This window comes from Mesoplodon bidens (genome assembly GCF_964165515.1).
Source record: "Mesoplodon bidens genome assembly, chromosome: 2".
Lineage (NCBI taxonomy): Eukaryota > Metazoa > Chordata > Mammalia > Artiodactyla > Ziphiidae > Mesoplodon > Mesoplodon bidens.
In genome coordinates, this window is record NC_138177.1 from 158,397,392 (window position 1) to 158,409,867 (window position 12,476).

General features: G+C 43.5%; 1 protein-coding gene across 2 annotated transcripts in view; it reads left to right on the forward strand.

Annotated features, from left to right (window-relative positions):
• Positions 1-12,476, forward strand: part of KIAA0319L (KIAA0319 like) — a 109,131-nt gene that overhangs the window by 37,970 nt on the left and 58,685 nt on the right. For both annotated transcript variants that reach the window (XM_081226679.1, XM_081226678.1), the window contains exon 3: positions 502-1,016. In XM_081226679.1, the coding sequence (XP_081082805.1) occupies positions 502-1,016 (515 nt within the window). The remainder of the gene's footprint in view (positions 1-501; positions 1,017-12,476) is intronic.

The window sequence follows — 12,476 nt, forward strand, 5'->3', positions numbered from 1 at the left end:
GAACCTGAATCCTGCAATAGGTCAAGAGTACTCAGTTTGTGTTGCTGCCAGTTCAGTGGGCAGAGTACTCCATCTTCTTCAGCTGGCTGCTCTTCTGGTCCCATAACCTTCATACTGTCCCTGAGAAATGCCTTGGAGGTGAATGTGGGGTCAGGTGGTGGGACCCTGGCCCCATCCTTCAGTACACTTGCATCAGAAGAGCTCTTTTGTTTTGTTTTTTCTGTTTCATGAACTGGAGTTCTGTTTAAAAGGTCTACATGCAAGGGACTCATTGAGGAGGGGAGCCAGTGATGAATGTGGAGCAGTACTTCTACAAGCTAACATATCCTGAGCCAAAAAGCTCTCTCTTTTGTGTCTTTTATTCCACTTACTAGACAGCTTTCCCCACCCTCTTAAAAACCAATCTTCAAACACCCTGAAATGTTAGTATTCAGGACTCTTTACAGAGCTGTAGTCTCTGTTTTTATTTTATTTTAAAATGTTTTCATTCTTTGTTTTTAGATGCCAAGGAGAGCAGGTGCCAGCAGGCGAAGACACAATTTGGAGTTGGCCTGAGATCTGGGGGAGAAAATCACCTCCGGCTTCTTGAAGGAACCCCCTCTCTCCAGACATGTTGGGCTGCCTGCTGCCAGGACTCTGCCTGTCATGCCTTTTGGTGGTTAGAAGGGATGTGCATTCAGGCAGACTGCAGCAGGCCCCAGAGCTGCCAGGCTTCTAGGACAGACTCTTCCAATTCTATGCTGGTGTTTTTAAAAAAATTCCAAATTGCAGACGACTTGGACTTTCTACCTGAAGATGATGTACCACATATTCTGGGGCCAGGTTGGAGCAGGGTACCTTGGAGGAGGCAGAGCCCACCCAGAACTCCACTCAGACCTACTTTATCTTCCAGTGACCAGCAGAGCTTCATCAGGAAGCTTCGGAAGAGAGAGAGTCCCAGTGAAGAAGTAGCTACAGTGACACAGCCTTCTAACATGAATGAGCGAGGTGATCTGAATACCACTAGCTCTGCAGAGGTAAGCATATTATGAACAAGGAGCAAAGCAACGGTTTAATCTGCTTTTACGTTTGGCAAATACACGAGCTATGAAGCTGGTGCCTGTGCGCGGTGCTCATAGGCTGAGGAGTGTATGTGTAAAGCTGCTTGGTGTCATCTTGGTAGGTGCTGCTGCCCGGATGTTCAAGGTAATTTGACCTTAGAGACGTTTTTTCCGTGTAAGTCTGACCATTGTTTCAGTAAAAGCAGAAAGCTGCTCATTATCTAGTCTAAGCTGGTTCTTGGCTACAGGTAAGCGCAGTTGTGTGGGTGTTAGTCTCCATCAACAATTCTGCAGTGTTTTCTGCCAGATTGCAAAACACTTGATTGATGTGGCTGCAGTCAAGTTCCCCTCCTCCTCCCCCATCTCCCTCCTGTAAACACATTCCTAATGAGGTAGTTTCTATTCCACTCTGAAGTAACCATGCCTGGTATTGCAGATTAAGACCTGACCTGCCGGGCTGGGGAGCTGGACGTGGCCATTAGCCAAGAGGTCTCGGGTGAATTCTTACCAAGCTTTGTATGCCAAGGGAGATACCACCGGTAGAGTTTATTCTGCTTATTATGTTTCTTCATTGTTGATCTTCCTGGGCGAATGATTAAGAGGAATGACTCACTCTGTGCTCATTCTCCCTTGATTGCTGTGACTTATTTTTGTATTTGTTTTGTCCTAGTTGTCTCTATCAAGTTGAAGCCATAGTAGGGAGGCTACTACATGCTAGGCCCTGTGTGTGCTAATCATTATATTATGTCATTTTGTTTAGTCTTCATAGCAATATTTCCAAGTAGGTATTATTAGCCCCGTTTTACGAGTGAGGAAACTGAGGCCCAAAGAGGTTAAACAATTTGATCATACAGCTAATGAATAACAAAGTTAGAATTGGAACCCAGATTTAATATTAAGAAAAAAACCTTTCAGTGCAATATTAGAGATACAGTGTTAGGTTCAACATGCCCATAAACATTTATGGACATTTATTATAAATGTCACGTACTTTTCTAAGCGCTAGAGATATAAAGGTAAACAAGACATGATCTGTGCCCTCAGGGAGTTTACAGTCTAGTGGAGACTCAGGCATGAAGATGGGTATTTATGATAGTGTATAATTACTGCATTAGTTGATTTAGGAACAGTAGGAGCACAAAAGAAGAAGTCATCCTCCTGAGCAGGCAGGTGATGTGTATGTACAAGGAAGACTTCACTGAGATGCTTAACTTGTTTCTTGAAGCATGTGTAGGATTTCACTAGGGGTTTAAAGGTAATAAAAAACATTCTGGAGGAAGATCCAGTGTATGCAAAGGTTTGGTTACACATTTACTATCTGCAAGGTCCTGTACTAAAAGCAAGGCACTAGGAATATTATAGCAAATAAGATCATGATTCCTGCGCTAATGGAGCTTACACTCTGACAAGGAAAATAGACATGACATTTATGATAATTAAATAATTATAAGTTTGATGCACATTATGAGAGGGTAAGTGGAGTGCTATAATAGCATCTAACAGAGACCTAATCGAGACTGAGGGGTAAAGTTAGGCCACCCTAAGTAAGGAAAGCTTAAGCTGAGACTTAAAGTAGAAGTAGGAATTCGGAAAAGAAACAGGCAAAGAGTAATTCAGGCAGAAGGAATAACAATTTCAAAGTTTGTTAGGTGCCCTAGAAAATTGGAAGATCAGGAAGTTGGGAGAGACTGGTCTTGCTTGGCAGACAGAGCAGGAGAGCTAGTGGAGAAAGAACAGGCTTCAGAGGTGTGCAGAGCCTTGAGGCCTTCTTAAAGTATTAGTTTATCTTAAGCAGGGAATGAAATGATCAGATATGTTTTGTGTGGTGAGTAGACTGGAGAAGTGCAAGAATGTACATGGAGCAATCAAGTAGGAGGCTCTTCAGGCAAGGGAACCATCTCACTAAAGAAGGCAGTTGAAGATCCGGGAAAGGGGGATAAATGATAAATACTCCCTCAGAGCTGAGGTTCTCAAACTTTAACAAGTGTCAGAATCACTTGGAGGCCTCGTTCCAAACAGATTGCTGGGCCCGAGCTCCAAAGTTTCTGATTCAGTAGGTTTAGAGTGGGGCCTGAGAATTTGCATTTGTAACAAGTTCCTAGAGTGCTGATGCTGCTAGTCTGGGAACCACACTTTGAGAACCATGCCTTATAAGGCAGGTGGGTTAGAATCCAGAGCACAGGGCTTCCCTGGTGGCGCAGTGGTCGAGAATCCGCCTGCCAATGCAGGGCACACGGGTTCGATCCCTGTTCCGGGAGATCCCACGTGCCGCGGAGTAGCTAATCCCGAGTGCCACAACTACTGAGCCTGTGCTCTAGAGCCCGCGAGCCACAACTACTGAAGCTGGCGTGCCTAGAGCCCATGCTCCGCAACAAGAGAAGCCACCACAAGGAGAAGCCCCTGCACCAAAACGAAGAGTAGCCCCCTCTCACCGCAACTAGAGAAAAAGCCCGCGCGCAACAGAAATAAAGACTCAGACGTAGAGAATGAACTTGAGGATGCGGGGAGGGGGACGGGTAAGGTGAGGTGAAGTGAGAGAGTGGCATGGACTTATATAAACTACCAAATGTAAAATGGATAGTGGGAAGCAGCCACATAGCACGGGGAGATCAGCACGGTGCTTTGTGACCACCTAGAGGGGTGGGATAGGGAGGGTGGGAGGGAGACACAAGAGGGAGGAGATATGGGGATATATGTATATGTATAGCTGATTTACTTTGTTATAAAACAGAAACTAACACACCGTTGTAAAGTAATTATACTCCAATAAAGACGTTAAAAAAAAAACCCAAATGGAAGGACCTTCTACAAAACTAGTAGTCTTCAAATATGTCAAGATCATGAAAAAGACAGAACTGTCATAGACTGGAGGGAACAAAGGAGATACAACTAAGTGCAGTGTTGGATGCTGGATGAGTCATGGACAAGAAAAAAGACAGTGGAGAACAGGCAATATTCAAATAAGGTGATTAGTTAACAGTACTACCTGAATGTTAATTTTCTGGCTTCAATACATATGTAAGATGTTAACCTTAGGAGAAACAAGGTGAAGAGTATTTAGGAACTCTGTACTATGTTTGCAACTTTGCAAAATAAAAAGTTTTTAAAAAGGCAGTGCCTGACACACGCACACACACAAAAAGCCTGCGTGCAGCAATGAAGACCCAATGCAGCCAAAAATAAATAAATAAATAAATTTATTAAAAAACAGAATCCAGAGCACAGAGCACAAGATTAGCCTTAAGCAAGAGGAGAGACATCTCCTTCATTGTGATAGGAAGGAAGAAATGGGTGGATATAGATGCGGCTAAGGTGGACTTTTAGGTTTGATAGGAGGACATTGTGGTAGTTCTAATCTCATTCTTATTTTTTCTGAAGTGGCATAGATCATTTATTGAAAGTAGAAGCAGAGGTAGGTGGAGTGGGGTTAGGTGGGTAGTAGGCAGGAAAATGAGGGGCCTGGAGAGAGTGGTAAAGGCTTGAAATGGCCATTGTGAGGGGTAGAAGATTGTAAACTAGGTAAGGAAATAGAAAGATTGCTGGGTGTCATTGAAGGTGGAGACCATGAATTTATAATTACAGTTGTATGACTCTCCTCAGTAGCTCTCAGCAACCCTGTCAAGAAAAGGCTGATAGTTTGATTCATCCAAGATTAGAACTTTGCCAGTTTTGTATAGAAGGAAATTGGGGCGTTGAGACTGAGGTTGTTGTCAAGAGGATGGATGAAAGAGAGATAAAAGAAGAAAGGGGGCTTCCCTGGTGGCGTGGTGGTTGAGAGCCTGCCTGCCGATGCAGGAGACACGGGTTCGTGCCCCGGTCCGGGAAGATCCCACATGCCGCGGAGCGGCTGGGCCCGTGAGCCATGGCCGCTGAGCCTGCGCATCCGGAGCCTGTGCTCCGCAACGGGAGAGGCCACAACAGTGAGAGGCCCGCGTACCACAAAAAAAAAAAAAAAAAAAAAAAAAAGAAGAAAGGAAAAGAGACAAAAATAGGAGGGGCTGAAAGAGATTCAGTAGAGGAGTCTGGCATTTAGAGGTTTCGATGATGGGAAGCAGATATAGGGGAACAGGTAAATGTGCTGGAAGGACCGAAGGTAGTCGTCAGAGAGTGAGATATTTGAATTTAATATTCTGGAGGTGGAGAAGATATGGTGATTAGAGGATCTAGGGTGAAGCTATGGAAGAGAGTTGCTGGGGTAGAGCAGAGAAGAAATTTATTGGTGACAGGGAGCTCATAGAACATGTTGAATGAGTTATCCATGTAGACATTGAGATAGACTTTAATAAGGATGATGATAATGATGACAGCAATAGTAGCTAATGTTTACTGAGTACTTACTACTATTAGTAAGTACTATGTACTTAGTACTATGTCAGGTACAATTTCGAACCCTGTACACGAATCAACCCTTTTAATCTATGCAACAAATCCTGTGAATTACTATTACCATCTTTATTTTATAAATGAGGAAACTTGGGAAAAGAAAGGTTTAGGAACATGGCAACATAGCTATATATGTGGTAGTACCAAGACTTGAACCCAGCAGTCTGATTCTTTTTTTTTTTTTTTTCTTTTTGCGGTATGCGGGCCTCTCACTGTTGTGGCCTCTCCCGTTGCGGAGCACAGGCTCCGGATGCGCAGGCCCAGCGGCCATGGCTCACGGGCCCAGCCGCTCCGCGGCATATGGGATCCTCCCAGACCGGGGCACGAACCCGTATCCCCTGCATCGGCAGGCGGACTCTCAACCACTGCGCCACCAGGGAGGCCCAGCAGCAGTCTGATTCTATCCGGAGTCTGTCCTCTTAATCTGCTTACTCTTGAGGCAAGACTTGCAGTGAAGAGGAATTTTGAGATCCAGATGTCAAAGCCATCAGTAAAGTAGGAGGAGTAATGAGTAAGTTGAGAGATGACAGCTATGATGAGAGTTGAAGTATTGTGCAGCAAGATAGCAAAGGTGAAGAGGTTTTTACAGAGAAGATAGAAGAGTAATGATTTGCAAAGGCATTGAGAAGGGGAGCAAATAAAATAGCAACCTACCTTTAATCCTAAAGTGTGGGAGAATAAGTAGCCATCATATTGCAGAGATAGATGGGAAACAGTATCCTCAGGGGAGGGCAGGCTTACACTTAAGAATAGGAGGTCAGGGCTTCCCTGGTGGCGCAGTGGTTAAGAATCCACCTGCCAATGCAGGGGACACGGGTTCGAGCCCCAGTCCGGGAAGATCCCACATGCCACGGAGCGGCTAGGCCCGCGAGCCACAACTACTGAGCCTGCGTGTCTGGAGCCTGTGCTCCGCAACGGGAGAGGCCGCGACAGTGAGAGGCCCGTGCACCGCGATGAAGAGTGGCCCCCGCTCGCCACAACTGGAGAAAGCCCTCACACAGAAACGAAGACCCAACACAGCCAAAAATAAATATAAAAAATAAATTAATTAATTTAAAAAAATTCTGTGAATGTTTGGAAAAAAAAGGGAAAAAAAGGAGGTCAGGGACTTCCCCAGTGGTCCAGTGGTTAAGACTCCGAGCTTCCAATGCATGGGGCTTGGGTTCGATCCCTGCTCGGGGAACTAAGATCCCACGTGCCATGTGGTATGGCCAAAAAAAAAAAATAAATAAGAGTAGGAGGTCAGGGATCACTTTATGGGCATGTGACCTGTGCAGTCCCCACACTTAGAAAGGCCTTGTTCTTGGTTTAATGCGCTGCTCTCGTTATCTTGAAATTCTTAATTTTTGAACATGGAAGCCCACATTTTCGTTTTGCACCAGATCCTAAAAATTTATGTAGCCTCTCCTGCAGGAGGTATAGGGAACAAAACATGAAATGATTGAGTGTACAGGTGACTTTCTGATCATTTGAATTGAATATTTGGAAGAAAAAGAGGTTGGGTTTTAAAGGAGAGGAAGTATAGATCATTGTAGGGATAACAGTGTGGTGTGGTAAATGGTTCACAACTGGGTTTTCCCCCAGAAAACAAAGTCAAGCCCTGAGTTGTAGTCTTTGCCAGTTTTCATGGTATAAATACTACCACCGTGACCAATTTCAAGCTACCAACATGAAGTCACTGAACACAGAGTTGGCAGAGATGAACAGAGTTGACAGAGATGAACACAGAGTTGGCAGAGATGAACACAGTCGGCATATGACCTGGCTCTAGCACACCACAGGATAATATGATCAATAAAATGGGACCAGTAAAATTAGAACTATTGTAGATATAGGCCTGACGGTCTTCTGGAAGATGATAAAAACTCAAACTTAGGCCTTAGGAAATTCAGGTATATGCTGGAGGGAGGATCCTGAAGTTGTGTTGGCTGGGGAATTCTTTTTCTTGTTGTTCACCAGTCATAGGCAGTGGCAATAAATTGCTGCTAGTGAACAGGATCTCAGGCTTTATGGTCTAACATGGAGAGTGGGTGGACATGGTGGGAGGAATATTGAACTTGAACTTTGAAGCCCTAGGAGTGGGAGTGGGCTTTGTGCAGTGTCGCACATAGGCATTTGGCATGACATGTTGGGAACTGCAAGCATTGCTGAAAAATGGGGCAAAGTGAAGTCTTCAGATCCAGAGAAGTTACATTTGACCTTATATGCCATGCTTAGGAGCTTGATTCTCATGCTGAAGGCCATGGATAGCTCTGGAAGGGTGGTAGGAACTTCTTGTACATTCAGAATAGTTAATTGCTAGGCATTTCTTTTAGGAGAGGACTTGGAGTTCAAACTTCTGCTCAATACATTAGGGAGAGTAAGAGAAATGTATGCACTGCAGATCTTCTAATAAGGGATGACTGACTAGCAGCAATCGTTTGTACTAAAATTTTAGTTTGTACTGTTTTCACTAAGGTAGGTCAAGCAAGTCTGCATCCACAGGAGGAAGAAATTGTATCATATATTACTCTTGTCTTGCCTGAAATGCCTGCAGAGTTGCAAACGCATGGGGTCGTCAGTAGCATTTTTCATTCTTTTGAAAACATATATATATTGCATTCAAGAGTAGGTAATGTGGACCTTCAGCAATTTCAGAAGTGGAAAGGAATGTCATCAATTTATTCCCCTTTCTCACCTTAGAGAAGGAGAAGCTTGTACTGCTTGGTTTAAGTACTTCATCCTTTCTGTATCACGAACCTCTGAATTGTTGGCGGGAGGAGCATGAAGGCTTGTTAATTGGGTAGTGGCACATTTACAGTACGAGGAGTTGAGCCACTGGCAATTAATTGCTGCCAATCCTGCTTTGTGAAAGGAGGAGTGTTCTCTTTGAGCCCAGGGAATGAAGGTCCAATTAGGTATCCCCACACGTAAGGTTTGACTTTAGAAAGACTGAGGTGCTCCTTTCTCTACCGGCACCATTTCCCCACTTCTAGTCAATATTACAGCATTTCAACCCCTGCAAGCCGGTGGCTTTCTGTAGAACAGCTGACTGAGAAGGCTAAGTGAGCCAAGCTCTTGGACTCCTCTTTGCTGCCTTTTATCCCCAAGGAAAACTCTTAGGCTTACTTTACAGAAGGTTGGAACTTACTTAGCTCTTATCCCAAGGTAGAGGCGTGGGGTGTGGGCAGCAACAGAGAAGAGCCTTGCATAACCAAGGACAGAAACCCAAGCAGTTCTGTTTCCCTTCATCCATATTTTTGTTTTGGTTTGGTTTGGTTTGGTTTTTAAGGTTTTTTGCTCGGTTGCTTTCTTTTGGTTTTTGTTTTAAAATCTTCCCTTTAATCCTTTAGGCTTGTGAAATTTTTGCCAAGGGTTCATTTATTCTTCTGGCTATTACTTCCTGACAAATTTGGAATCTCTCAGGACCTACTTTTCTCCAGATTCTCATTCTCAGTTATCTGAGCAGCAGACACCAGAAATTTTTCAGCCCCAGACCCCCTTCCAGCCCCTTGACCTGGACAAGTTTTGTGGGTTTCTCACCCCTTGCTGACCTAGGCCCTTCCTGTACTGTGTGCATATATTCACTGAGTGCTCCCTCAACACCCCTCAGCCCCCACCATTCTGATCTTGTTGCATCAAGAGAAAAACTGGGCAGCCTGTTTCCTTTTTGTGTGTGGGTATGCAAAAATCCCTGCTACTGTACTTTTCCTTTTTCAGAAGTATTAGTGCCTGAACCATAATACTTTTTCCTTATTTTTTTCTCACTATACCTGCACACTTTCTCCTCTAATCTTCTAAATCTTCTGGCTCTTTTATCTGATTATCTGGGTTTTTTTTTTATTGAAGTACAGTTGATTTATCATGTTAGTTTCAGGTGTACAGCAAAGTGAATTGGTTATGTATAGATGTATATATCTATACATATATATGTATAAATATATGTATCTACATTCTTTTAAAAATTCTTTTCCATTATAGTTTATCATAAGATGTTGTATATATGTCAATCCCAATCTCCCAGTTTATCCCCCTCCCCATCCCCTGGTAACCATAAATTTGTTTTCTATATCCGTGACTCTACTTCTGTATTGTAAATAAGTTCATTTGTACCCTTTTTTTTAGATTCCACATATAAGAGACATCATATGATATTTGTCTTTCTGTGTCTGACTTATTTCACTCAGTATGACAGTCTCTGGGTCCATCCATGTTGCTGCAAATGGCATTATTTTGTTCTTTTTTATGGCTGAGTAATATTCCATTGTATGTATGTACCACATCTTCTTTATCCATTCATCTATCGGTGGACATTTAGGTTGCTTCCATGTTCTGGCTATTGTAAATAGTGCTGCAGTGAACACTGGGGTGCATGTATCTTTTTGAATTATGGTTTTCTCCAGATATCTGCCCAGGAGTGGGATTGTTGGATGATATGGTAGTTCTATTTTTAGTTTTTTAAGGAACCTCCATACTGCTCTCTGTAGTGGCTGCACCAATTTACATCCCCCCCAACAGTGTAAGAGGGTTCCCTTTTCTCCACACCCTCACCAGCATTTATTATTTTAGAATTTTTTTTTTTTAGAAGATGTTGGGGGTAGGAGTTTATTAATTTATTTATTTTTGCTGTGTTGCGTCTTTTGTTTCTGTGCGAGGGCTTTCTCCAGTTGTGGCAAGCGGGGGCCACTCTTCATCACAGTGCGTGGGCCTCTCACTATGGCGGCCTCTCTTGTTGCGGAGCACATGCTCCAGACGCGCAGGCTCAGTAGTTGTGGCTCACGGGCCTAGTTGCTCCGTGGCATGTGGGATTTTCCCAGACCAGGGTTCGAACCCGTGTCCCCTGCACTAGCAGGCAGATTCTCAACCACTGCACCACCAGGGAAGCCCTATTTTAGAATTTTTGATGATGGCCATTCTGACTGGTGTGAGGTGATACCTCATTGTAGTTTTGATTTGCATTTCTCTAATTAGCTATGTGGAGCATCTTTTCATATGCCTGTTGGCCATCTGTTTGTCTTCTTTGGAGAAGGGTCTATTTAGGTCTTCTGCCCATTTTTTGATTGGGTTGTTTGGTTTTTTTGATATTGAGCTGCATGAGCTGTTTGTATATTTTGGAGATTAGTCCCTTGTTGTTCACTTCATTTGCAAATATTTTCTCCCATTCTGTGGGTTGTCTTTTCACTTTGTTTATGGTTTCCTTTGCTATGCACAAGCTTTTAAGTTTCATTAGGTCCCATTTGTTTATTTTTATTTTTATTTTCATTACTCTAGGAGGTGGATCAAAAAAGATCTTGCTGCAATTTATGTCAGAGAGTGTTCTGCCTACGTTTTCCTCTAAGAGTTTTATAGTATCTGGTCTTCACATGATGTGATTTTAAATGGGATTTTTTAAACTTTGTCTTCTGATAATATCATTGTTAGTGTAAAGAAATGCAACAGGTTTCTGTATATTAATCTTGTATCCTGCTACCTTGCTGAATTCATTTATCAGTTCTAATTGTCTTTGTGTGGAGTCTTTAGGGTTTTCTATATAGAGTATCATGTCACCTGCATATAATAACAATTTTACCTCTTCCCTACCAATTTGAATATGTGTTATTTCTGTTTCTTGTCTGATTGCTGTGGCTAGGACTTCCAGTACTATTTGAATAGAGTGATGAGAGTGGGCATCCTTGTCTTGTTCCAGAATTTAGTGGGAAGACTTTCAGCTTTTTACTGTTTAGTATTATGTTGGCTGTGGCTTTGTCATAAGTGGCTTTTATTATGTTGAGATATGTTCCCTTTATATCCACTTTGGTAGGAGTTTTTATCATGAATGGATGTTGAATTTTATCAAATGCTTTTTCTGCACTTATTGAGATGATCTTGTGGTTTTTTTTTTTTTTTTTTTTTGTTACGTGGGCCTCTCACTGTTGTGGCCTCTCCCCTTGCGGAGCACAGGCTCCGGACGCACAGGCTCAGCGGCCATGGCTCACGGGCCCAGCCGCTCCGCGGCCTGTGGGATCTTCCCAGACTGGGGCACGAACTCGTGTCCCCTGCATCGGCAGGCGGACTCTCAACCACTGCGCCACCAGGGAAGCCCCGATCTTGTGGGTTTTGTCTTTTGTTGATGTGATTATCTGTTTTTTTTTACTGTGTGAAATGAATTTGAAAATGTGTTTGTTGACTACTTTATAAGTTAAGTTATGAAGTGAAGAGGGTTTTGTTGTGGATCCATTAACAGCTCCTTGCTAATTGGCAGAATTTGAGCCACAGGAAAAACAGTCTCAAAACCAGCCATATCTTAGTTAACACTCCTGTCATCCTTCCCCCTTTCTCCTTTCATGGGCGGTCTTAGTTTCTCAAGGAGATTCTGAGAAGACATAACTTTGTAACTAACTATTACAAAGATAAACCCTGCCATATTCTGAGAATATGGGTTGGGATGTTACGGAGAACTGGGTTGGGATGTATCATTCAGCTCCACTGGCTTTGCTGCTGCAGAAAGATACTGTCTTTCCTCTAGTAGGATTTTTGTTAGTGACAATAATAGTTTTGTTTTGTTTTTGGCTGCATTGAGGCTTCATTGCTACATATGCAGGCTTTCTCTAGTTGCAGCGAGTGGGGGCTACTCTTTGTCGCAGTGCGCGGGTTTCTCATTGCGGTGGCTTCTCCTGTTGCAGAGCACGGACTCTAGGTGCGTGGGCTTCCGTAGTTGCAGCACGCAAGCTCAGTAGTTGTGGCACACGGGCCCTAGAGTCACACGGGCTTCAGTAGTTGCAGCGCGTGGGCTCAGTAGTTGTGGTGCTCAGGCTCTAGGGCATGAGGGCTTCAGTAGTTGTGGCTCGCAGGCTCTAGAGCGCAGACTCAGTAGTTGTGGCGCATGGGCTTAGTTGCTCCACGGCATGTGGGATCTTCCTGGACCAGGGATCAAACCCATGTTCCCTGCATTGGCAGGTGGATTCTTAACCACTGCGCCACCAGGAAAGTCCCTTGTTTTATTTTAATACAATTGTGTCTCAAATAAAAATATGTTGAAAGCTGAATTTTTGTGAGTCATTTTTTAATATTAAGTAGGCACTAGTGTAGCATGTG